The following is a 22592-nucleotide window of genomic DNA, read 5'->3' on the forward strand; positions in this document are numbered from 1 at the left end:
CATAAATTCAAGGACTGAGTGTAAGCCTGTGAGAAAAGAACCGTGTAGACTTCCAAATATTCAACTCAAACCTGGTTAATCACTGGGGCTTTTGCTGGGTTAACAGCAGGACCATGAAAAGGGCAGTGTTCTGCACTGAATCTAGCTAGCAAATTCTAACAGCCTGCCCTTCTTTACATATAGTTAGCTTTGCTTTCCTACGAAAAGTGAAATGAGTGTTATATCCGGCTGTACTTGGGAATCGGGGAACAAGAAAGCGTTCCAGAATTGGAGTCGCCGACCTCTGATTCATGGGAGACATTTCCTGGATAATAATAAGTGAACTAAATCAAATTTATAAACTCCTAAAGGTACAAAAGAGCAAAATGAAGTTACGGTTGGCTAGTGGAGAGGCTTTGTAACAGCAAACCTCTCTTTCAGTAAGCTCAGAGTCTTCAGAAGAGAACAAACGATGGTAATTCCTCCTTTCTAAGGAAAGACAAAGGAAACAATTTCTATATGTAAGACAGATGGCATCAAGTATCATTATTATTATCTGTGGATGTAGATGACAAAATGGCAATAGCCAAGGGACCTATTCTGCACCAACCAGACCCACCCACCCACTGATTGGCACCATGAGGGCAACAACATTGACTGCACGCTTGCTGTGGGCAGGGAAGGTGTCTGTTGCATTGTTATATTGTTCTCTCCCCTAAACACATCATACAATGCTATGCACGCAATAAGGGCTCAGTTCATTCATCCATTCATTCAATAGTATTTATCGAGCGCTTACCCTGTGCAGAGCACTGTACTAAGCGCTTGGAATGGACAATTCGGCAACAGATAGAAACAATCCCTGCCCGATGATGGGCTCAATAAATACAACTGACTTCACCTCTGTAGCTTTTTGAGAGAGTTCATCTCATTCGAATCCCAGCTCCGCCACTTGTCGGCAGTGGGACTGTGGGCAAGTCACTTAACTTCTCTGGGCCTAAGTTCCCTCATTTGTAAAATGGGGATTAACTGTGAGCCTCACGTGGGGCAACTTAATTACCCTGTGTCTACCTCAGCACTTAGAACAGTGCTCTGCACATAATAAGCGCTTAACAAATACCAGCATTATTATCCCTCGGAACGGTGAATGGGCCGGAAGCGGAGTCAAGTTGGGGGTTCTATTCCTGGCTTTCTGCTGGCAGGCCATCGGGTCCCAGTAGGGTCGGGGGAGCTATTGGAGGGAGCCATCCCCCGCTTCACTCGGCCTCCTATCTGCTACCACCATCAACAAGTCAGTCGGTCAATCGTATCTATTGAGCGCTTTCCACGCACAGAGGACTGTGCTAAGCATTTGGGAGAGTACGAATTGACGATAAACGGACACATTCCCTGCCCACAGCGAACGGCTTTGGGAAGGGTGGCGACATAGCTACTACCCAGACTAATTAATAATAATAATGTTGGTATTTGTTAAGCACTTCCTATGTGCAGAGCACTGTTCCAAGCGCTGGGGGAGATACAGGGTAATCAGGTTGTCCCACGTGAGGCTCACAGTCTTCATCCCCATTTTACAGGTGAGGGAACCGAGGCACAGAGAAGTAAAGGACTTGCCCACAGTCACACAGCTGACAGCTGGCAGAGCTGGGATTTGAACCCATGACCTCTGGCTCCTAAATCGGTGCTCTTTCCAATGAGCCACGCTGCTTCTCTAGAAAAGCCGCACCTGCCATCTTTCTGGTTCCTGCTGGGGCCGGGGACGGACAACTCCCGCGGCTGCCAGACTACGACCCTACTCTGACGCCCACTTTGTCTGTGTCTGCGTAGCTCAGGCTCCAACTCTCTGGGCCACTTGGACAGCCGGCGTGGTTGGAAGTTTGCAGAGGTAAAGCGGCACTAGCATTTCTCCGTGGGACCTGTCATGGCAGGGAATCCCGTCAGATCCCTGTGGGAACAACCAACCGGACAGGTTGGGTGAGAAACTGGAACGTGGTTTGTGGCACGCTTTTCCCTCCTCCATTGCTTAAGCTCAGAGCGGAGTCTGCTCGCAGCCACATCTCCTTCCCCATAATAATAATAATAATGGCAATTGTTAAGCACTCACTATGTGCCAAGCACCGGGGTAGATACAAGGTAATCAGGTTGCCCCATGTGGGGCTCACAGTCTTCACCCCCATTTTATAGATGAGGGGACTAAGGCACAGAAGTGAAGTGACTTGCACAAGGTCACGCAGCAGACGGGGGCGGAGTCAGGATTAGAACCCACGTCCTCTGACTCCCAAGCCCGTGCTCTTGCCGCTAAGCCACCCTGCTTCGATCCATCTTCACCCTCTTGGGCTTCGATCTTGTCTGTCTCCATTCATTCATTCATTCATTCATTCAATCGTATTTATTGAGCGCTTACTGTCTGCAGAGCACTGTACTAAGTGTTTGGAAAGTACAATTCGGCAACAGAGACACTCCCTACCCAACAACAGGCTCACAGTCTAGAAGGAGGGAGACAGACAACAAAACAAGTAGACGGGCATCAATAGCATCAATATAAACAAATAGAATTATATATACACATCACTAATAAAATTAAATATCTACATATATTGCTGCCAACCCTTAGTCCACGTTCCACCTTCTGGAATGCCCTCCCTCCTCAAATTCAACAGAAGACTACTCTCCCCCACCCCCACTTCCAAGTCTTATTCAAAGGAGAGGCACATCTCCTCTAAGAAGCCATCCCAGACTAAGCCCCACTTTTCCTCATTTCCCACTCCCTTCTGCATCATTCTGACTTTCTCCTTTTGGTCTTCCCTCCTCCCAGCCCCACAGCACTTACATACATATCTGTATTTCTAATCCCGGTTCCGCCGCTAGTCAGCTGTGTGACCTTGGGCAAGTCACTTAACTTCTCTGTGCCACGGTTACCTCATCTGTCAGATGGGGATTAAAAAAACTGTGAGCCCCACGTGGGACAACCTGATCGCCTTGTATCCCCCAGCGCTTAGAACAGTGCTTTGCACATAGGAAGCGATTAACAAATACCACAATTATTATATTTGTATTGATGTCTGTTCCACCCCCGACCCGAGACCGTAAGCTCACTGTGAGCAGGGAATGTCACCGTTTATTGTTGTATTGCACGTTCTTAAGCACCGAGTCAGTGCTCTGCATACAGTAGGCACTCAATAAATACATTTGAATGAATGAGCGGCTCCATCTCCAGTCCCTCTCTGGCTCGATGGGGTAGGCCAGAGCAGCTCACCAAGATGTGGGGACGATGGACGAGTGCCAAGCCTTTGGATGCCACTGCTTCCAAGAAATGGGGGCCTATATCTGAACCACACCCACCCTACAGCAGCAGAGGAAGCACCGGTGAGCATCTTGTTTCTTAACCCTTTCTCCCCTCTTAATGCATCTGGTAATCCCCATTTATCCACTGCCCCCAAAATCATCTTCCACACTCAAAAGTGAAAAATCACGACACTCCTGTCGACTGCAGCGCCTTTCGGGATCCTAGCTGAATTGTGTTCATCAGGATCCAGAGTGGTTTAAGCTCAGTGTGTGTAAGGAATGTGTCATTTTGTCCTCTACCAAGCACTGAATAGTGCTGTGCACGCAGTAAGTATTCAATGCAAACAACAAGGTTGGTAAACACATTGCTTGCCCAAAAGAAGCTCGGTCTAGAGGAGCAGACATTAATATAAATACATTTCAGATACATACCTATGAAGTACTGTGGGCTGAGGGAGGGGCAAAAAGAATAAAGGGAGCATATCAGGTGACACAGAAGGGAGTGGAAAAGAGGAAACAAGGGTTTGGTCAGGGAAGGCCTCTTAGAGATGCACGTTCAATAAGGCTTTGAAGATGGAGAGTAATTGTCGGCCAGATATGAAGATTGAGGATGTTCCGGGCTAGAGGCAGGGAATGGGCAAGAGGTCAGCTGTGAGATGGCTGAGATGGAGGTACAATGAGTAGGTTGGCAATAGAAGACCAAAGTTGTGTGGGCTGGGTTGTAATAGAGTAGGGAGGTGAGGTACGAGGGGGCAAGGTGATTCGAGTGCTTTAAAACCAATGGCAAGGGGTTTGATTGAGAGGTGGAGGTTCTTGAAGAGTGCGGAAAATACGGACTGAACGCTTTTGTGGAAAAATGATGCGGTGACCAGAGTAAAGTATGGACCGGAGTGGGGCAGGGAAGTCAGCAAGCAGGTTGATACTGTAATCAAGATGGGATAATTATAAATATGGTATTTGTTAAACCCTTAAGTGCTGGGGGATGATACAAAGAAATCAGATTGGACACAGTTCCAATCCCATTTGGGGTTCATTCCCATTTTACAGATGAGTTAACTGAGGCAAGAGAAGTGAAGTGACTTGGCCAAGGTTACACAGCAGACAAGTGGCAGAGCCAGGAGTAGGATCCAGGGTCTCCTGCCTCCCAGGCCTGTGCTCTAACCCCAAGGCTATGTTGCTGCTTTGGATAGGATAAAGTTCTTCAATTAACAAGGTAGGAGCTTGAATGGAGAAGGGTAGATTTTAGAGATGTGCCTTCAATAAGGCTTCGGAGGTGGAGAGAGTAATTGTTGGTCAGATATAGCGAAATTGGAAAGGGTGCGCCAACAGGATCTAGTGATAGACTGTGGGGTTGAATGAGAGGCGGCAGGGAATGTGTTTAATAATAATAATGTTGGTATTTGTTAAGCGCTTACTACGTGCAGAGCACTGCTCCAAGCACTGGGGAAGATACAGGGTAATCAGGTTGTCCCACATGAGGCTCAGTCTTAATCCCCATTTTACAGATGAGGTAACTGAGGCCCAGAAAAGTTGTTACTTGCCCACAGTCACACAGCTGACAAGTGGCAGAGCTGGGATTCAAACCCATGACCTCTGACTCCCAAGCCCGGGCTCTTTCCATTGAGCCACGCTGCTTTACCTACTATACTTTTAAGTGCTTAATACAGTGCTCAGTACTCAGTGAGCACTCAATGAATGGAATCTAGCCCACAGGTGAGGCTGAAATACTGAGAAAACACACAAAAAAACCAAAGACCCAGCAAGATTTTCCTTTGTACCCAGGAGCCTGGGATTTGAAGTTCCAAGATTTATACTACTTATTCTGAATATCCTGTCTCTAAGTTTAGGGCTTTTATTTTCACTCCTATTAAGCAAGCTACAACAGGCTTAGCTGAGGGGTTGAGTAAATACGAGTTGAATGAGGAATAGCGGATCATAATCCTTCAGTGTGCTTATTTCTTTTACATATTCTTTGCTACACTTACCTTTCGATGAGCCTTTGTCTTGTACGTCCCCACATGTACATTATGCCTATTGTAATAGCTTTTAAGTATTTATTTTTCTCCCTCCCTTGTCAGCTACCACTCCCCGATCCTTTGTTTGAATATGTCCTGCTCCTTACCAGTGTTTCTCTCCAAATCCTAATAATAATGCTGGTATTTAAGCACTTACTATGTGCAGAGCACTGTTCTAAGCACTGGGGTAGATACAGGGTAATCAGCTTGTCCCACGTGGGGCTCACAGTCTTCATCGCCATTTTACAGATGAGGCACAGAGAAGTTAAGTGACTTGCCCACAGTCACACAGCTGACAGGTGGCAGAGCTGGGGTTCAAACCCATGACCTCTGACTCCCAAGCTTGGGCTCTTGCCATTGAGCCACGCTATCCAATCCCACTAATCCCAATTCCTAATTCCTAATCCCACTGTACCTCAACAAAGGTCATTGGCCTAGATTAACTCTCCTTCAAACTAGAAGGGTAGACTTTGGTAGATGTGTAAATCTAACTTGGAATACAGTGAATGATAGAAAAAAGCATTTCAGAGGAAAATGCTACCTTTCTAAAAAATCCACCCTTGACACGGCTCACAATGGCTCTCCATATGAATTCCACAGTTTCAAGCTTCACCTTCAATTCACAAACTAGAGAGCTGGTTTCAGAAGACTATTTTAACCATATAAACCAAAGATGATTACCATTTGACAATATTAAGTATGTTGGATAAGAAAAAATGGTAAGTCAGGGCTCACTGAAGAGTGGGGAGATAAAGGAAAAAAAAAAAATGAGAGACGACGAACAAAAAAACCACAAAGATCCAGAGAAAAAGACACTTTTGGGGGGCTGTGGTTTTCGTTGGATTAGTCAGCTAATCCACCATGCTACTGTTTTAAAAATCAGTTCCAAGTTTTCTAATCACTATTAGAAGTTTTTAAAGTAAATTATTCAAAAGTACATGTGACCCAGGAAAATAAAAAAGATCTGTATTTTATTTTCTTGTAAAAATCTTTACACATGCAGACAAACCAGTGTAAGAAAGTAGCCACCATTATTCAAACCAATACCATACTTAAATAGAACAGTGTCTGCAATTTATCTGTATAAAAATAAGGTACTTTTTTTTTTTTTTTACAGAAGTTCATTCTCCAGTTCTTATATTGATAAACAGTACACAACTATAATAGGTACACTTGAACCTGACCAAGGTTTTCCCAATGAATCCATTATACTGGTAGGGTATTTTAATGTGCAAAAAATTAATACATTTTTCAAAAGAAAATGTCCCTCAAATGTTTCTAGGAACGTGGAGGAAATTTTAATAAATCATATCCTAATCAGTTTGCTTAATATTTCTGTTAGAGTCCACACACCTTAGACAGACATAACTAAGAACTGACGGGGCCTAAAAAAAATTAAGAAAAAAAATTAAAAAATTAGCGCCTGTGTCTGCCATGACCCGAACGACTGCCTCCGTGGTGTTTGCCTTTATGAGATCGTTCAAATGACCGAGATCTTTCACGCCTGTCTCTGTGATGTCCCCTTTCATGCCGATGTTTCTTGGCTGCATCCGAGTGATCTCGGGATTTGCTCTGAGATCGAGAACGAGATTTTTTCCTCTTGTGACCATGCCTGTTTGAACTTTTAAGATCATCCCTGGCGTGCTTGGCTTTAAGGTGTGGCGAGCCATGATTATGATGTCTGTGAGGACTTTCACTATGACTGCGGGATCTACTTCTTGATCTCGAGCTGTAAGTCCCCGATCGACTCCGCCTATTGTTGTAACTAGAAAGAAACGAAGAGCCAAGTTTCAATTCTCAGCATTTAAAAAGGAAAAAAATTCAAGACGCCATCACAACATAGTTTGGTTACATACACTCCCCTTCTCAAGACTTCTCCAACAGCTGACACAATACTATTTATTTCTGTAAATACAGTGGGCTGCAAAAGTTGAAGGTAAGGCAAAAGAACAAAGGCCCTAAACTGCTCTAGTCATCCCAGCACTTAGTACAATGCCTAGCACCTAGTAAGGGTTTAAAATACCCTCTTTAAAAAAACACGTTCCACAGGAAAACCAAAGCTGGGGAGGTGGGGGTGGGAGGGGAGGGGAGGAAGGGAACTCACCCACATAGAATTGAAATTTCCAATACTTAAAGCGGAACTATGTCTGAGTAAAACTGGGTTCTCTACAGCTTAAAGTAGCTACTTTTTCTTTTATTCACTTACTGTCTTCTGGGAGTGTGAGATCTAGAACGGGATCTCGTCCGAGACCTTGACTGACTTGCGCTTCTACTGTTTCTACTTCTCTTGCTGTCCTTCCTGAGACTTGGTTAAAAGAAAAAGAAAACAAATAAAAGCACACAACTAAGAATTGCATTCATAGTAAACAAAGACATTACCCGAGAATCTTTAATATACGCGTCAGTTGTCATCTCAAGGCAGTGTCACTGAAAAGGGAGCGGGGTTACTCACCCATTGTAAGGGCTTTTGGAAGCTTGCTGTCGATCCTCAGGTTCTTTTTTGAGCGTCTTCACACTCAGAGAAACTGGTGTTTTTTCTTCTGTTTTTACTTCTCTTGGTGATGCTAGAGAGATTTTCAACAACATAAACCAAATAAGATAGGGCGTAGGTACAACCTTTATTTGGAAATATTGGGGGCACTGCTGAGACAAGAGTTTTAAAAATAGCTTTCCGTAACAGCACATTCTACAGGAAGGACGAGGAAGTATTTCATCCACAAGACCACTTGAGAGAAGTAGCGGTCCACTGGCCTGTGATAGTTCTCAACTGCCCGAGCCCACTACAGATTCATTAAACACTTTTGTAGCAGGTCTGGTTAAAATTACCAAGAGCAGAGGACTTTCAGGACAGCTGTTTCTGCTAACCAATCAGTAAAAATGAAGTATCTTGAAAGACTCCCCAAGAACAGCCTGTATTAGCAATAAACACTGGGACTGGGTCTATCGTATTGTACTCTCCCAAGCGCTTAGTATAGTGTTCTGCACAGAGCATTTTATAAATACGATCCGATTCTTCCCCAGCACGATCCTGGGGAAGAAGCATAGCCCCATAGGAGTCCTATGTTCTACTGTTGGCTCTGCCACTTGTCCGTTGTCACCTGACACAAGTCGCTGAATTTTGGTGCCTGAGTTTCCTCAGCTGTAAAATAGGGAATAAAGGCCCCTTCTTCAGCCCCCCCTCCCCGTGGGACCGGGACTATGTCTGATCTCCTTATACTGTATCTGTCTCGGTGCTTAGCACACAGTAAGCCCTTGAGTAGCCCTATTAAAGTTTAAAGTGCTGAGTTGTTTTTTTGAAGTCAGGATGTTTAACAATCATTCCCGCTATCATTCAGACTTAACAAGACTTACATGGTTTAGAGGCAGGAGAAAAGCCACCCAAGGTAGAAAGCGCAGGAGTTCCATCAGGATTCAATCCCTTCGCTTTCAACTTAGCCTCTTGAAGCACCATTTTTCGCTTTTCTACTTCTTTCTCCAGCAACTCATAATTTGGCTATTGACAAAAATAAAAAAGAGTTAAACCAAGAAATCTCTCACCTTTTTTTTTTTTTAAAAGCAATGTAAAAAAGGTTTTTTGAATGGGTCATAAAAGAAGACTGAGTTACCTTTTTTCGAGTATAAAGTCTAAGGGTTTCTATACAAATTTCCTGAATATCCTCTTCAGTGGTGCCAAACAGTAGAAACCAATGGGGACGAGTAGGCAGTGGAATCTGTAAGATATAATTCGAGATGTAAATAGCAGTGTTCTTCAGTACTGTGCTCCTCACCCAGTAAGCACTAAAAACCTACCACTGATTGATTGCTCAAACTTGGTTCTATGAAAGATTACCTAGGAAAATTAAATAAAAGGTTGAAAAATCACGAACACGTACCTGGAGAGCTCTGGCAGCAAGATATATGCAAGCACATGCTATTGTCTCTGGCTGAAATCGAACAAAGACATTGGTCCGAAGGCTGTCATTCATGTAATTCCTGAAATATACCAGAATTGTAAGCTTTGCTGCTACACAGATATCTCTTAGGAACTTCAATTTGGAGACTCAATCTACTTTATTCTTTTTCCTTCTCTTGCTCTAGTCATGACCTCTTTAAGATGCTACATCCCTATCTAACAATTTGATACAAAAGGTATTTTGGATCCATTCCTTTGTATTCAAAACTTCCCCCAAACTTCCCCCTTGCTTCAAGTTTGTGAGACTAGGGAAAGGGAAAACACATTTGTATCGGAAAAATTTGAAACTCGGCACCGGAAGTCTTCTCCTTAAAAGGAGTCTTTTGATCCCCACCTCATAAATGGCTTCCGAAACAAAATTTATTCACAATACATGCTTCTACCTTTGGATTTCTGAGTCTCTCAGAAAGTGTCACAGAATTCAGAAAATATTTCTAAAAGCATCTACCAATCTACTGTGCAGTCGTAAAACAAATTCGGTTCTCGAGAACTAACTGCCCAGTTTAAAAATTATGGCCTACATAAACATCTCAGTAGCCACTTAATTAGACCTGGTTATTCACGTTGTAGATATTAACAGCCATGTACTACTTAAAGACGCCACAAGGATTTAAGGTTAACGGAACGTCAATTAAGGACCCACTGGGAAGTGAAATCAAAGCGATCTTTAATTGCTCTTGTACGCCTTTCAATGCTGCAATTCTCACTGAACCTTTGGCAAAAGACTTAAAGTCACCAATTACCCTACAAACACGGGCAATGCATTCCAAGTTATTTTTTGGCCTTTGACAGTCACTTTATTGGAAAGTAGGCGACGACGCTTCCGTGACAGCCTAATGAACTTGCCAAAATATGATTCCAAATATGAGACATTATATAGAGTCAATTTAATTACATATTCAGCACCCAGTGTGTCCAGAGAACTATGTGCTGCTACTCTACGTAGCTGAGAACCTTAAATTACTACCCAATACTTCTATGCAATGAAGGGACTTAACCCAGTATCATTTCAGCTATTTAGCAGTCCTTCCCCTCACAGACCCGACATTTTCACCTTACCTTTGCGCGCGCGCACACACACACACACACACACACAACACACACACACACACAATGCAAGTCCCCTTCCTACGTTTTCTTTCGGTAGTAGCGATGTCCTAATCATTTTCAACGTTATATTGCTGGAAACAGATGTAAAGTCAAACAGCCCGACATCTAACAGTTTACACCGTGTACTTAGTGCCCAGGCTATCATAGTTACCCGTGGCAGAACGGTACTGGCATGCCGAACACGGTAGTGAGAGTAATTTCATCACACGGCTAATAAAACTCATCACGGTAGGAACAAAAACGTGTCACAAACGAGCAGTTTCATGTCGATAACTAAGTGACCGGTACACATTGAAATACAAATGCATGTTGAACAGTTACTTCTAGAAGCAAATATACAAATCCTTTTGACACCCCGACAGAACTAGAAGATGCTGCCAGATGGATATGGACCACTTCAGTGAATCTCGGATGAGAACTTGCACTGGATTGGCTGGAGAGAAGGGCAGCCAATCAGGCCATCCCGAGGTCATGAGCTGAGGTGCAGAGGGCAGAGTTCTATGACTTACCATCATGGACTACCCTTTAATTAAAGAGTAGAAAAAAGAACAAAGTTAAATTGAGTTCTCCATCCAAAAAAGTAGTCAAACCAAGAAACCAGTGAACAGAAATAAGCATAATTCATCTTTAAACCAAACGACTCTCTTTTAAATTATACTGCCGAGCTTTAAGAACAGCATATGAAGGATTATGCTATTTCTGCTACTGTTTTCTTAGCTAGAAAGGAGTGTAAGAAGCACTTACCAGGCTGTCTGAACCAGGGTTTGATTACGTTCACATTCTAGGACTTGTAAATACATAACAATGATCTGAGGGAAAAAGGACAAAACTAATGAAGGCCAGCACAAGGAATTAATAGGTTCATTCATTCAACTGCATTTATCGAGCGCTTCCCGAGTGCGGAGCGCTGTACTAAGTCCTCAGGAGAGTACACTACAACAATAAAGACATATTCTCTGCCCACCACGAGCTCATTCAGATCAGCCAAGGCCTGGGCTACACAACTGACCAAGGCTACAGGAGAGACTGTATGAGCAAGAGGCAACGACACCCTTAAACTATACAGTTTATCAAAAGGAACAATAATGAGGGTATGACAATGTTCACGCAATGGCTTACTATAGGTCTTTGATTAAAGCCAAGTTTTGGGGTTTTCTTGGCGGGGAAGAGGGGGAGCGACTATCATTTACGCTCAGTTAGATTGATTGGAGAATGAATTAAAGTGTTTTTCCTTAAAAATCAGGTCTCAGTGTCTCACTCAGAGATGGCATTATATCCCTGTCAGAAAACAGTATTTTAATTCATTCAATAGTATTATTGAGCGCTTACTATGACCACAGCACTGTACTAAGCGCTTGGAATAAACAATTCAGCAGCAATGTCTGGCTAGCAGTCGATTGCTGAGAGCCCGCTCACGGGGGATTCTCCAATCACCCCTTAGTTATAGCAACACACTTCAGTGTCCAAACAACAACTACTGAAATCAAAGATTACTGTACCAGAAAAACTATCTGGAACGTGCGTGAGTGCACACACTTACACACACATATATGTACACAGGCGTGTTTGTGTGTGAAATCACAACTCAGGAATACGTTTAAGCTGCAGGTTTTAACAATTTTGTACTCTAGGACTCACCTTGTGTGGATGCTTGACATGAACACAAAATCCCAATTCCTTCAATACCCTCCTCTCTGCCTTGATTACTTGATTTTTGGTGTTTATGTAGTTCTGATCAAGGATCAGGGGGCTTGGAGTCCTATAGTTTGTAAGAAATAAAATCAAAACTGTTTTGCACATTCAAAAAAGTATATTTGAGGGATCTCCATTTTCCCTTCCAACCAACTAATGGCAACAGAAACCAGCTTTTTAAACTCCTGCAAACAAGTTTAAGCATTAATCTTGTGCTGTCCAAGTCAGACTAATTAAATGTATGTATTAATGCTCGTGAGAGTAAGGTTGCTAGAATTAAAGATGACTTCTTGATACTGCTCTTTCCATTCTGATTACTAAATGCACTCCAACAGCTCCGTGTTATGCTTCTGATCTAATACTCCAATTACTAAAAGCGTTGCATGATTTCCTATTAAGCATTTAGCCATAACTTACACTATTCTATTAGGCTAATTATTTTCCATTTATTAAAGTGGTGCTAAGCAGACTAATTTAAATTCTCCTATTTATTCCTCACCCAAGGAAAGGACCCAATTTCCAGAACCTAAAGCTAAATCTTGTGATGGATTCAGAATATTCAAGAGAAAAAGAAAGCCAAATCATCTAATCAAAGCCTGTTTAAGTGCCCAAGTCACAAAAGAATAAAGGACATCTGTTAATCTCATTTTGTCAAACAGCCCAAATTTACAAAGTCCTTCCCTTAAATTTTAACGCACATAAACTGTCCGTGAATATAGCAATCACATTTATTGAGCACTTACTGTGCGCAAAGCACTGCACTAAATGCTGAGAGTACACTCTAACAGAGCTGGTAGGTATATCCCCAAAGGAAGAGAAAGAACCAAGATCTCTCATGATACCCTATTTAGCTGGCAAATTTACTTTGGTAGTTTTTAAACTAGATGTCTTTCCATACCCAGGAAGGTACACAAACCTGTGCTGTAATACACATTAGATGATTAAGGATTTAAAAAGAGCATAACCAATTTACATGGTTTTTTCTCCCATTTTTTAATAGTGTTTGTTCAGCACTGTTCTAAGAAGTTAATTGGGCCAAATACAGTCTCTGTCCCACATGGGGTTTTCTAGTCCAAGAAAGAGGGAGAACAGGCAATGAATTCCCATTTTGCATTTGAGGAAACCGACGCACAGAGGTTAAGTGACTTGCCCAAGGTCACATAGCAGACAAGTGGCAGAGTCAGGATTAGTACCCTGTTCTGTTGCCCCCAGACCATTGCTTTATCCCTTAGGCCACGCTGCTTTGATTCTACAGCCTTTGGGAAAAAAGGCCTTTATTATTAGTAGAGCATTTCAAAGAAATCAGGCCCAGGGTAGCACATTAGGGTACTGTGAAAATCATGATTCTAACTAGTCAAAGGATGCTACCAAGATCTTTCTTTTTCCACTCAAAATTTAACAAAGATTTGTGTTCTCGACCAGTGGAGGATGAACACAAATTGTTTTTCAAAAATGAACATACAACTGTGCTTCATTTCCCAAGGATGAATACAGTTTTCAGGAAACATACTGTGAAGTTGAAAAGCGAGCAAGGCGGCAATACAGCTCTTAGTGGCATGCACAGGGAAATATATTTTAGTACAACTTAAAATGTAGTTTGGCAAAAGGCCGCATAAAATTTCTGATTTCAAAATGGCACAGATAGATGGGAATGAGGTTGGGCTGGTCTTCTACCACATCTCTAATACTTCTAACGTCTGACTCGGTCAATGAAAAAACAAAGTTACTACTAGGCAACGATAACTTTAATATAAAGATAGAATTCTCTAGCAAATTAAAGTTTACTGACAATTTGCTAGTGCTCAGTTATCACTGATGAGTGATTCAGACACTCTAAAAAACATTGTTTTAGTGTGCTCAGTTATCATTGATGAGTGATTTAGACACTCTAAAAAACATTGTTTTAGTAGACCGCAAGTTTGGAGCAGATCTATTTACAATGTGAAAGGTAGGTAACTTTTTCATTTAGCAATGACCCAAAATATTTTCATTTGTTTCACTGTGATACTCCATTTACATGCCAGACTAGCCCTTGGCAAAGAGTTCTGAAGGCTACGGAGAAACAGCATGTTAGATAGCATGCACTCATTTCCGTTTTTACATTTTACTCTTCAAAAAGCCGGTTTATCATAAGTAGCCCTGCTGCTGGTCAGGTAGAAAAAGCATGACTCTGGGAATTGGAAAACTTTGCGTCTAGATCCAGGTCCTTCTGTTTTGAGGAAGGCCTGCTGGAGCTGTACTAAGCAATGGTGATGGGTTTCTGACCAAAATAATCACCTTGGGAGTTCTGCGAGGTGAAACAGGCCCAGCAAGAATCTTGAAGAATAGGTGGCTAATGTGGATTTCGAAGACCTGTTCCAAAGGCGACCACTTGCTGGGTCAATGCATTATTGCATAGCCCTGGCACTAGGCCGGGGGCTCCTTGGCCATAAATGGGTCCTGCCCATTTTTTTCTTTTTAAATAGCCAAAACGCCTGTCTGCTTATGGACTGATCGAATTTCCTGTTCCCCAGCAGGAAGAGGACTGACAGGGGCAAGAAGTGATACTGTAGTGTTAATGGCATTTGTTAAGCGCTTATTATGTGCCAAGCACTGTTCTAAGCACTGATCAATTCTCTCACAGAGGTTCTTAGTTCTGAGATTCTAGGACCAAAGTTCGTCCACCGAATCAGTTCTAATGCTTAGAAATGTAAGTTTTACTTACAAAGTCTCCCCTCACACAGCTTTCGAGTTACATAAAAAGATTTAATGTAATATATTTTTACACCGGGCATTTCACTTTTTCTAGATTAACATACAGAAGAGTTAACTAAAAACAGTTAGTCCCCTAAAGGATATTTTGCTTTTCCAAATGCCAGTCAACCAAGCCTAGTTCTTCAGGTGCCTTTATAAATATGCAGTAGAAGCAGCATTATCTTGTCTGCCTAGAAAAACCAGGTATTCTGGCATGCCTAATTCCTGGTCGGGACAAGGCCCAAACATAAGCTATTAAGAGAGCTGTATTTTTTTTTTTTTCCATTTCCTAATCATGTCAGAAGAATGCTCTCATTTCCTTCATAGCTGTGAGTCAGCACTCCAAACAATAACATGACAGACAAATCAAGGAAATTCCCATCCCGCTTAAGCCATTATAAACAGGTTCATTTTAAAACTAGTCAATCCAACTGCCCAAAGTATCTCATTCTGGCAAAGTTAAACTGTGGGTGACAAAAGATTTTGGTTGTCTATTCTTCCACGATGTAAATTAATCATGGTCAGTCACCCATTTGAGACTATCGCCAATGAGGCGGTTACTACAGAGAAGCAGCGTGGCTCAGTGGAAAGAGCCCGGGCTTTGGAGTCAGAGGTCATGGGTTCGAACCCCGGCTCTGCCACTTGTCAGCTGTGTGACTTTGGGCAAGTCACTTAACTTCTCGGTGCCTCAGTTCCCTCATCTGTAAAATGGGGATTAAGACTGTGAGCCCCACGTGGGACAACCTGATTCCCCTGTGTCTACCCCAGCGCTTAGAACAGTGCTCGGCACATAGTAAGCGCTTAACAAATACCAACATTATTATTATTATTATTATTACTATATTTCTCCATATAGCAAAGAAGATGCAACTTATTTGCTCAAATATAAAATGCATGCTCCACTGCTCCGCCACAATGAGACGGGTGTTCAGAAAAAACAAATTCAAAGTGCTCATAAGCTCAGAAAAAGTTTGAGAGATGATCAATGCAGAAACTGCATTTATAAAAAGCAGCACTACTCTCCAAACTAGAACTCCAGGCTCAATTAACAACAATTGTGGGTTAAATGAATGGCTTAACATTTGTACCATCAATTTTCCACTACTATTGAACACCAATTTCTTCTCTCACTACTATTACGGGCACTGAGAGATAAGGACATGACACAAGGTAACTTCTGAAAAGCTGATTTTCCAAAAGGCACTTCATAAGAGGGGCTCAATATCCAATAGCATCAATGCCATGGGAAACACATCCAAGTCTTCTGATCTAGGCTAAGAACTACTACAATGTTTCCCCGAAATCAGTCTAACCCAAACATTCCCAAGTTAAATTTCAAAATTAACACCTTAAAAATAGAAACAGAAGCAATGTAGAGATCGCTATGCGATAAATCTGAGACTAAACTCCACTACTGAAATTTTAAAAAAAGAAGTGAGGATAGTTGTTTTACGCTGATTATGAGGTTGACAGCTGCAAGCCAAAATGCACACTGTTTCTATAAAAAGACTACACGTCTAGTGTAATCTGGTGCTGAGTACTCCCTAAAAGTCCCTCCCTGTTTGACTTTATGATCAGAGTTTTGCAATAATTTTCAAAAGTGACAATTTGGATGTCCAAATCCCATGTAGCATTCTCCACGTAACTTCAGGGATGGGTTCAACTTTGTAATTTAACTGTGAATCTCTCTCTCTGATGAATGATGTAACCTTTGTGAAGCTCCATCAGAAACAACAAAACAGAACCAAAAACCAAGGAGCTTGGCTACTTGGACAGCAAAGACAAAAGCTTATAACAAGATACAGGAGTTTTTCCAAATGGTTCACCAGCGGCCAACCTGTTTGTCCCCGATTCCAGTGACCTATTCTGAGAGCACTGGCTTCTCCTTGGGGATTTTCGATACTTCACTCACTGTTGCCATGACGACAGCTTCATCTCTATGTACCACTCCACATCACCCAGGCTTTGGTAAATGTAGCTGGTCGCTGTATAGTCGGTTGCAAGGGAAAAAAGAGTTGAAGTTAATAACATGGACAAGTTACAAATTGGTAAACTTGTAAAAAGCACAGAATTTTTTTTTTTAACGTCCTTCTTGCTTTAAAAAAGAGAAAGACTTCAGTGCATTTTCCCTTATTTTCTATTTCAAGTAAATTCACTACCAGACTTTGACCAAAAAAAAAAAAAAAAAAGGCATTTCCATATGTGAATTGACTGACAAAGAGCATGGTTTCTTCAAGCATGATGCATTTCAAAATACATCACAACATGCTTACAGAATTTAACTTCACTTATAGATACTACCTAGTTTATGACATCAGTAACCCATCAATATATCTGACAGAAGTATTTGAGAACATTAATGTAATTATGCAATCTGATTCAACTGTTCAGTAATTACAGGAAAACTTGGTAATGATCAGATTTCTTTCATATGAGGTGGCAAATTCTTCCTCTAGACTTCCCACGTTGCCTTTTTCAAATATAAACTTGGGAATCAGCTAACCAAATAATACCAATTTCCAAGGATTCTCACATCACTAAAAAGTAAAATTATCTTTCTGTTTGGCCTTTAATTTGGTGAACAGGTTTGATGGGGAGGGGGGAAAAAAAAAGATGCGAAGAGGGAGGAGGAAAAGGAGAGAAGAATGGAGGGAACACTGGCAAAACTACACTGAGAGAAACCTTTATGATGTGTCTAACTTGGGAAGTTTAAGAGACCTCCACTCTTCTTATTTAGGAGTTCCACTTTATCCAATTTGTGGATTTCAGTTTACTGCAGAAAGGTGCTTCAAAAACTAGTTTCTCTAACCCCTGGCCCATTATTTCCTGAACATGAAAACTTCCTTAGAATTATAATTTGCCAACTGACACTTCAAGAAAAAGCAGATTGCCACCTAACCTTCTGCAGACAAAAGGTGAAAAGCTCAACTCTGAGTAAAATTTGATCAGAATTTTTTTTTTTAACGGAGGCACCAAAACCTTAACTCTGCAAATCTCCTACTCGTTTCCTTAAAATGATAAAAGCCAAACCTTCAAGTCTAACTTAGAGGTTAACAAAAATACTTGAAAAGGTTCACACTAGTCGAGACTATAACCCACTCACTAAAACTGTATCTGACCAGAACAAAGTACCTGCCTCTGACTTCAAACTTCAAAACTTGATCATTCTGCAGTTTTTATTTTCTTCCAGTGCCAGTATTATGCCACAGAACAGAGTTGGATGCTGAGAAGTAGTCTAAGAGAAGCCAACCTCCGCTGACAAAGTATTAACTGGACTCGATGTACTTCAAAACTGCCAAGAGAACTTTACTGCAAAATGGACTTGCAGTTCAGAATGCTACCCTTCAATCCTCAAAAGTAAACAATTCCTGTTTATTTATCGGGCTCTGGTGATCTTAGTAAGTTCTGGAGCCTGAAATATCTTGGATGGGCAGCCATAAATAACCACCGCCTCATCTGTTTTGGAGGGAGCGGGATGAGAGGAGGGAATACCTAGAAGTGATCATTTTAAGCGTCACATGCGTGGAAAGTTACTGTGTAAACTCTACTGCCTAGGTAAACGGCCTTTCTTCACTTGGCTACGTCAGTAATATTAACCTGGCGTGAAAAGATATTCTGACTCGATGACTTCGGCATGGTAAACGCAATGGTGACAATGAAGCCCGGGGTGACTTTCGGCATATCCCTCTTACCTTTTTCCTCTCAACTGGCGCAAGTGGTGAAAAACATTTATCACATCTCTTATTCGGCGAGGGGCTTCCTCAATTTTGGAGGCGAGATTGACACAAGCCATGGCAACAATCTGTAAGGAATCCAGCGTCCAAGAAGAACGATCAACAAAGCGGGTCGGGGTGCGAACAGACATGCAAGCATCCCTACGGGGAGGGGAAAGGGGAAGGACCGGGAGCCCGTTGTTGAGCGGGGATAGTCTATGTCGCCAAATTGTACATTCCGAGCACTCAGTAACCATACAGGGAAGGGAGAGGGAAGGGGAAAGACCGGGAGCCCGTTGTTGGGCAGGGATCATCTGTGTCGCCGAATTGTACATTCCAAGCACTCAGTATCCATACAGCGAAGGGAAAGGGGGGAAGGGATGTGAGCCCTTTGTTGGGCAGAGATAGTCTCTGTCACCAAATTGTACATTCCAAGCATTCAGTATCCATATGGAGAGGGGAAAAGGGAAGAAGGGGAAGGGATGAGAGTCCACTGATGGGGGCAGGGGATCACCTCTTTTGCCAAATTGTACATTCCAAGCACTCAGTATCCATACAGGGAGGGGAAAGGGGAGGGGGGGAATGGACTGGGACCCCGTTGTTAGGCGGGGATCGTCCCTGTCGCATAAAAGTACATTCCAAGTGCTCAGTTCAGTGCTCCGCACAGAGTAAGCACTCCCAACGACCGACTGAAATGAAAGGAAAGGCCACCCCCAGTCTGCAGGCATCGTTTTGGGCTTCCCAAGAAAATCAGCGAGCTAAAGCCCGGGGCAGGACCACCACGGCGCCCCATACTACGATGAAGCCCATCCCTACCCAGCCCCGTCACCCCCCAGGCTGTTAAAATGAGAGCCCGGGATGGATCTCCACCGTTTGACGGAGTCCCTGGCGGCGGGGCCGAGCTGCGGCCTCTTCCTCCCCCCTCCCCGTCCGGCCCGGGCTCAGGACTCACCTCGAAGCTGTGTTTGACGAAGGACTTGGAGTAGAAGAAGCGGTGGAACAACACCTGGCCCGTGGCCATGGCCACCTGCGGGGAGAAGGAGAGAAAAGGAGGGAAAGAAAGGGAGGGTGAGCGGGCGGGGGCGGGGCTAAGGAAGCCATTTTGTACGGGCGGCCTGGGCCGGCCATCGGCCCTCCTTCTCCTCCTCCTCCTCCCCACTGTTTGGCCTTTGGAGGCTCGGCCCAGGCCCCCCCATGTCCCCCCGGGGGCGAGGGACGAAAATCGGCGTGGCTTTCAGGCCAAGAGCCCGGCCTCGGGAGCCGGGGGTCGTGGGTTCTAATCCTGCCAGCAGGGTGACTGTGAACGAATCACTTCCCTGCGGGCCCCCGCTGTAAAATGGGGGTGAAAGGTGGGGGGGACCCACGTGGGACAACCTCACTCCCTGGGGGGGGGGGGGTCCACCCCAGCGCTAAGCACACAGTAAGCGCTTAACCAATAGCGTTTATTATTAAAGGAGGAACCAACACCGCTATCATTATTATTATTACTCACTCTAGTATTTATTGAGCTATTACTATGTGCAGAGCACTGTACTAAGCGCTGGGAATGGAATTATTAAAGGAGGAACCAACACCGCTATCGTTATTCATTCAATAGTATCTATTGGGCGCTTACTATGTGCAGAGCACTGTAGTAAGCGCTCAATAGTATTTCTTTAGTGCTTACTATGTAAAGAGCACTGCAGTAAGTCCTTGGACTGGACAATTCATTATTATTAATTATGATAGAGGCAAGGAGGGGGGGGGCAGCAGGGCCAACCTCTATCTGTGGCCCAATTGTCCATTTCAAGCGCTTAGTCCAGCGCTCTGCACATAGTAGGCGCTCAATCAATACGATCGAATGAATAATAATAATGATAGCGGTGTTGCTTCCTCCTTTAATAATATTGGTCCATTCCGAGCGCTTAGTCCAGCGCTCTGCACAGAGTAGGCGCTCAATCAATACTATCGAATAATAATGATAGCGGTGTTGCTTCCTCCTTTAATAATATTGGTCCATTCCGAGCGCTTAGTCCAGCGCTCTGCACAGAGTAGGCGCTCAATCAATACTATCGAATAATAACAATGATAGCGGTGTCGGTTCCTCCTTTAATGATAAAATTGGTCCTTTCCGAGCGCTTAGTCCAGCGCTCTGCACAGAGTAGGCGCTCAATCAAGACGACGGAATGATTAAGCAGGAGGCAGGCCCGGGGGGAAGGAGAAAGAGCCCGGGCTGGGGAGTGGGAGGGGAATTATTAAAGGAGGAAGCAACACCGCTAGCATTATTAGCGGGGGGGGGGAATGATTAAAGGAGAAACCAACCCCGCTATCAGCATTATTATGATGATTACGGCTATCAACACCGCCAGCTCCGGGGCCTGGGGCGAGCCCCTGCCCCGCTCCGTGTCCCTGGGGGAGGGGGAGTCCACGTGGGGGGCGCTTGTTCGTATTTACTGAGCGCTCTGCGCAGAGCACTGTGCTAAGCGCCTGGGATGGCCAAACGGGAGAGGAAGGCGCAGGGGTCCCGGGTGAGGCCCACGCACCTGGGGCAGACGGAGGAGGATGCCGGCGGCCTGGATGAGCTCGCAGCCCAGGATGCGCAGGTCGGTCTCGCTGGGCAGGTCGAGCCCGTCCTGCACGGACGGGGTGGGCGACAGCCGCTCGGCGGGGATCAGCGAGTGGTGCAGGGTCAGAGAAACCTCGGAGTAAAGACGGTCGCCGATGAGGATCCCCGAAGGGCTGCAGGACGAGGCAGGCCCGGACGCAGGACCGGCCGCAGGACCGGACGCCATGGCGGCGGGGAGCAGGAGGAGGAGAAGAAGAAGGGGGAGAAGGAGGAGAAGCAGAAGAAGGAGGCCGCACGCACCGCACAGCACCGCAACCCCAATGAAGGCCCGGGCGGGGCCGGTCCTACCGGGCCGCCTCGCAACCCGCACCGGCCCCGTTCGCCTCCGACACCCACGTCAGGACGCGCCCCGAAAATAGTCCCCGCCCCGCCGCCATCTTCCCGCCCCCTCCTTCCTCCCCCTGTGGACCTTCCCCTCGGTGCCCGGGTTGGCTTTTGTTCAGCGCTTACTGGGTGCCAAGCACTGTACGAAGCGCTGGGGGGGAGGGGGGGAGGGATACAAGGCGATCAGGTGGTCCCACATGGGGCTCCCAGTCCCCAGCCCCATTTTGCCGAGGAGGGAACTGAGTTCGGAATCCCGCCTCTGCCACTTGTCAGCTGGGTGACTGTGGGCAAGTCACTTCACTTCTCTGGGCCTCAGTTCCCTCCTCGGTAAAATGGGGATGAAGACTGGGAGCCCCACGTGGGACAACCTGACTCCCCTGTGTCCACCCCAGCGCTTAGAACAGCGCTCTGCACATAGTAAGCGCTTAACAAATACCAACATTATTATTATTATTATTAACTGAGGCCCGGTGGAGTGACTTGCCCACAGTCACACAGCTGAAGGATCTCCTTCCCACGAACACTAATAATAATAATAATGTTGGTATTTGTTAAGCGCTTAGTATGTGCAGGGCGCTGTTCTAAATGCTGGGGGAGATATGGGGTCATCAGGTGGTCCCATGTGAGGCTCCCCGTCTTCACTTGACAGAGGAGGGAACTGAGGCCCAGAGAAGTGAAGTGACTAGCCCGCAGTCACACAGCTGAAGGATCTCCTTCCCACGGACACTAATAAGAATAATAATGTTGGTATTTGTTAAGCGCTTACTATGTGCAGAGCGCTGTTCTAAGCGCTGAGGGAGATAGAGGGGAATCAAGTCGTCCCCCGTGAGGTTCACAGTCTTAACCCCCACTTTACAGATGAGGGAACTGAGGCCCAGAGAAGTGAAGTGACTTGCCCGTAGTCACACAGCTGAAAGATCTCCTTCCCACGGACATTAATAATAATAATGTTGGTATTAAGCGCTTACTATGTGCGGAGCGCTGTTCTAAGCACTGGGGGAGATACAGGGTCATCAGGTGGTCACCCGTGAGGCTTACAGTCTTCATCCCCATTTGACAGATGAGGGAACTGAGGCCCAGAGAAGTGAAGTGACTAGCCCGCAGTCACACAGCTGAAGGATCTCCTTCCCACGGACACTAATAATAATAATAATGTTGGTATTTGTTAAGCGCTTACCTTGTGCGAG

The 22592-nt window shown here is 44.4% G+C and overlaps 1 protein-coding gene and 1 long non-coding RNA gene across 7 annotated transcripts; one reads left to right on the plus strand and one right to left on the minus strand.

The window, feature by feature from the left end:
* Positions 1-6230: 6230 nt before the first annotated feature.
* Positions 6231-21406, minus strand: CCNL1 (cyclin L1). 6 transcript variants are annotated; one of them, XM_007660064.2, is made up of 11 exons: positions 20999-21393; positions 19429-19503; positions 18456-18565; positions 11977-12097; positions 11083-11147; positions 9149-9248; positions 8882-8986; positions 8628-8769; positions 7729-7840; positions 7483-7575; positions 6231-7041 (listed from the first exon to the last, which is right to left on the minus strand). In XM_007660064.2, the coding sequence occupies exons 1-11, from the start codon at positions 21245-21247 to the stop codon at positions 6693-6695; spliced, it is 1521 nt and encodes a 506-aa protein (XP_007658254.1). In that variant the 5' UTR covers positions 21248-21393; the 3' UTR covers positions 6231-6692. The 6 variants fall into 6 exon arrangements, 5 of the variants coding, with proteins under 5 accessions (XP_007658254.1, XP_001520708.1, XP_007658257.1 ...); XM_001520658.5 differs by having other exon boundaries at positions 7483-7581; positions 20999-21390; XR_485011.3 differs by lacking the exons at positions 6231-7041; positions 7483-7575; positions 7729-7840 and adding an exon at positions 10848-10861 and having other exon boundaries at positions 8680-8769; positions 9149-9199; positions 20999-21403.
* LOC114812237 lies at positions 17496-18138 on the plus strand. Its single transcript, XR_003759889.1, has 2 exons — positions 17496-17678; positions 17954-18138. It is a non-coding gene; the product is annotated as an uncharacterized LOC114812237 (long non-coding RNA).
* Positions 21407-22592: the final 1186 nt, after the last annotated feature.

Source organism: Ornithorhynchus anatinus, chromosome 1 (genome assembly GCF_004115215.2).
Source record: "Ornithorhynchus anatinus isolate Pmale09 chromosome 1, mOrnAna1.pri.v4, whole genome shotgun sequence".
Lineage (NCBI taxonomy): Eukaryota > Metazoa > Chordata > Mammalia > Monotremata > Ornithorhynchidae > Ornithorhynchus > Ornithorhynchus anatinus.

Excerpts from the sequence above, each read along its gene's own strand:
- CCNL1 (XM_001520658.5), bottom strand. The coding sequence starts at position 21,247 with ATGGCGTCCGGTCCTGCGGCCGGTCCTGCGTCCGGGCCTGCCTCGTCC. Across the intron at positions 12,098-18,455 it reads CGCCAGTTGAGAGGAAAAAG|GACTCCAAGCCCCCTGATCC; the intron begins GTAAGAGGGATA and ends TACAAACTATAG. Across the intron at positions 7,841-8,627 it reads TTCTCCTGCCTCTAAACCAT|CATCACCAAGAGAAGTAAAA; the intron begins GTAAGTCTTGTT and ends AAATCTCTCTAG.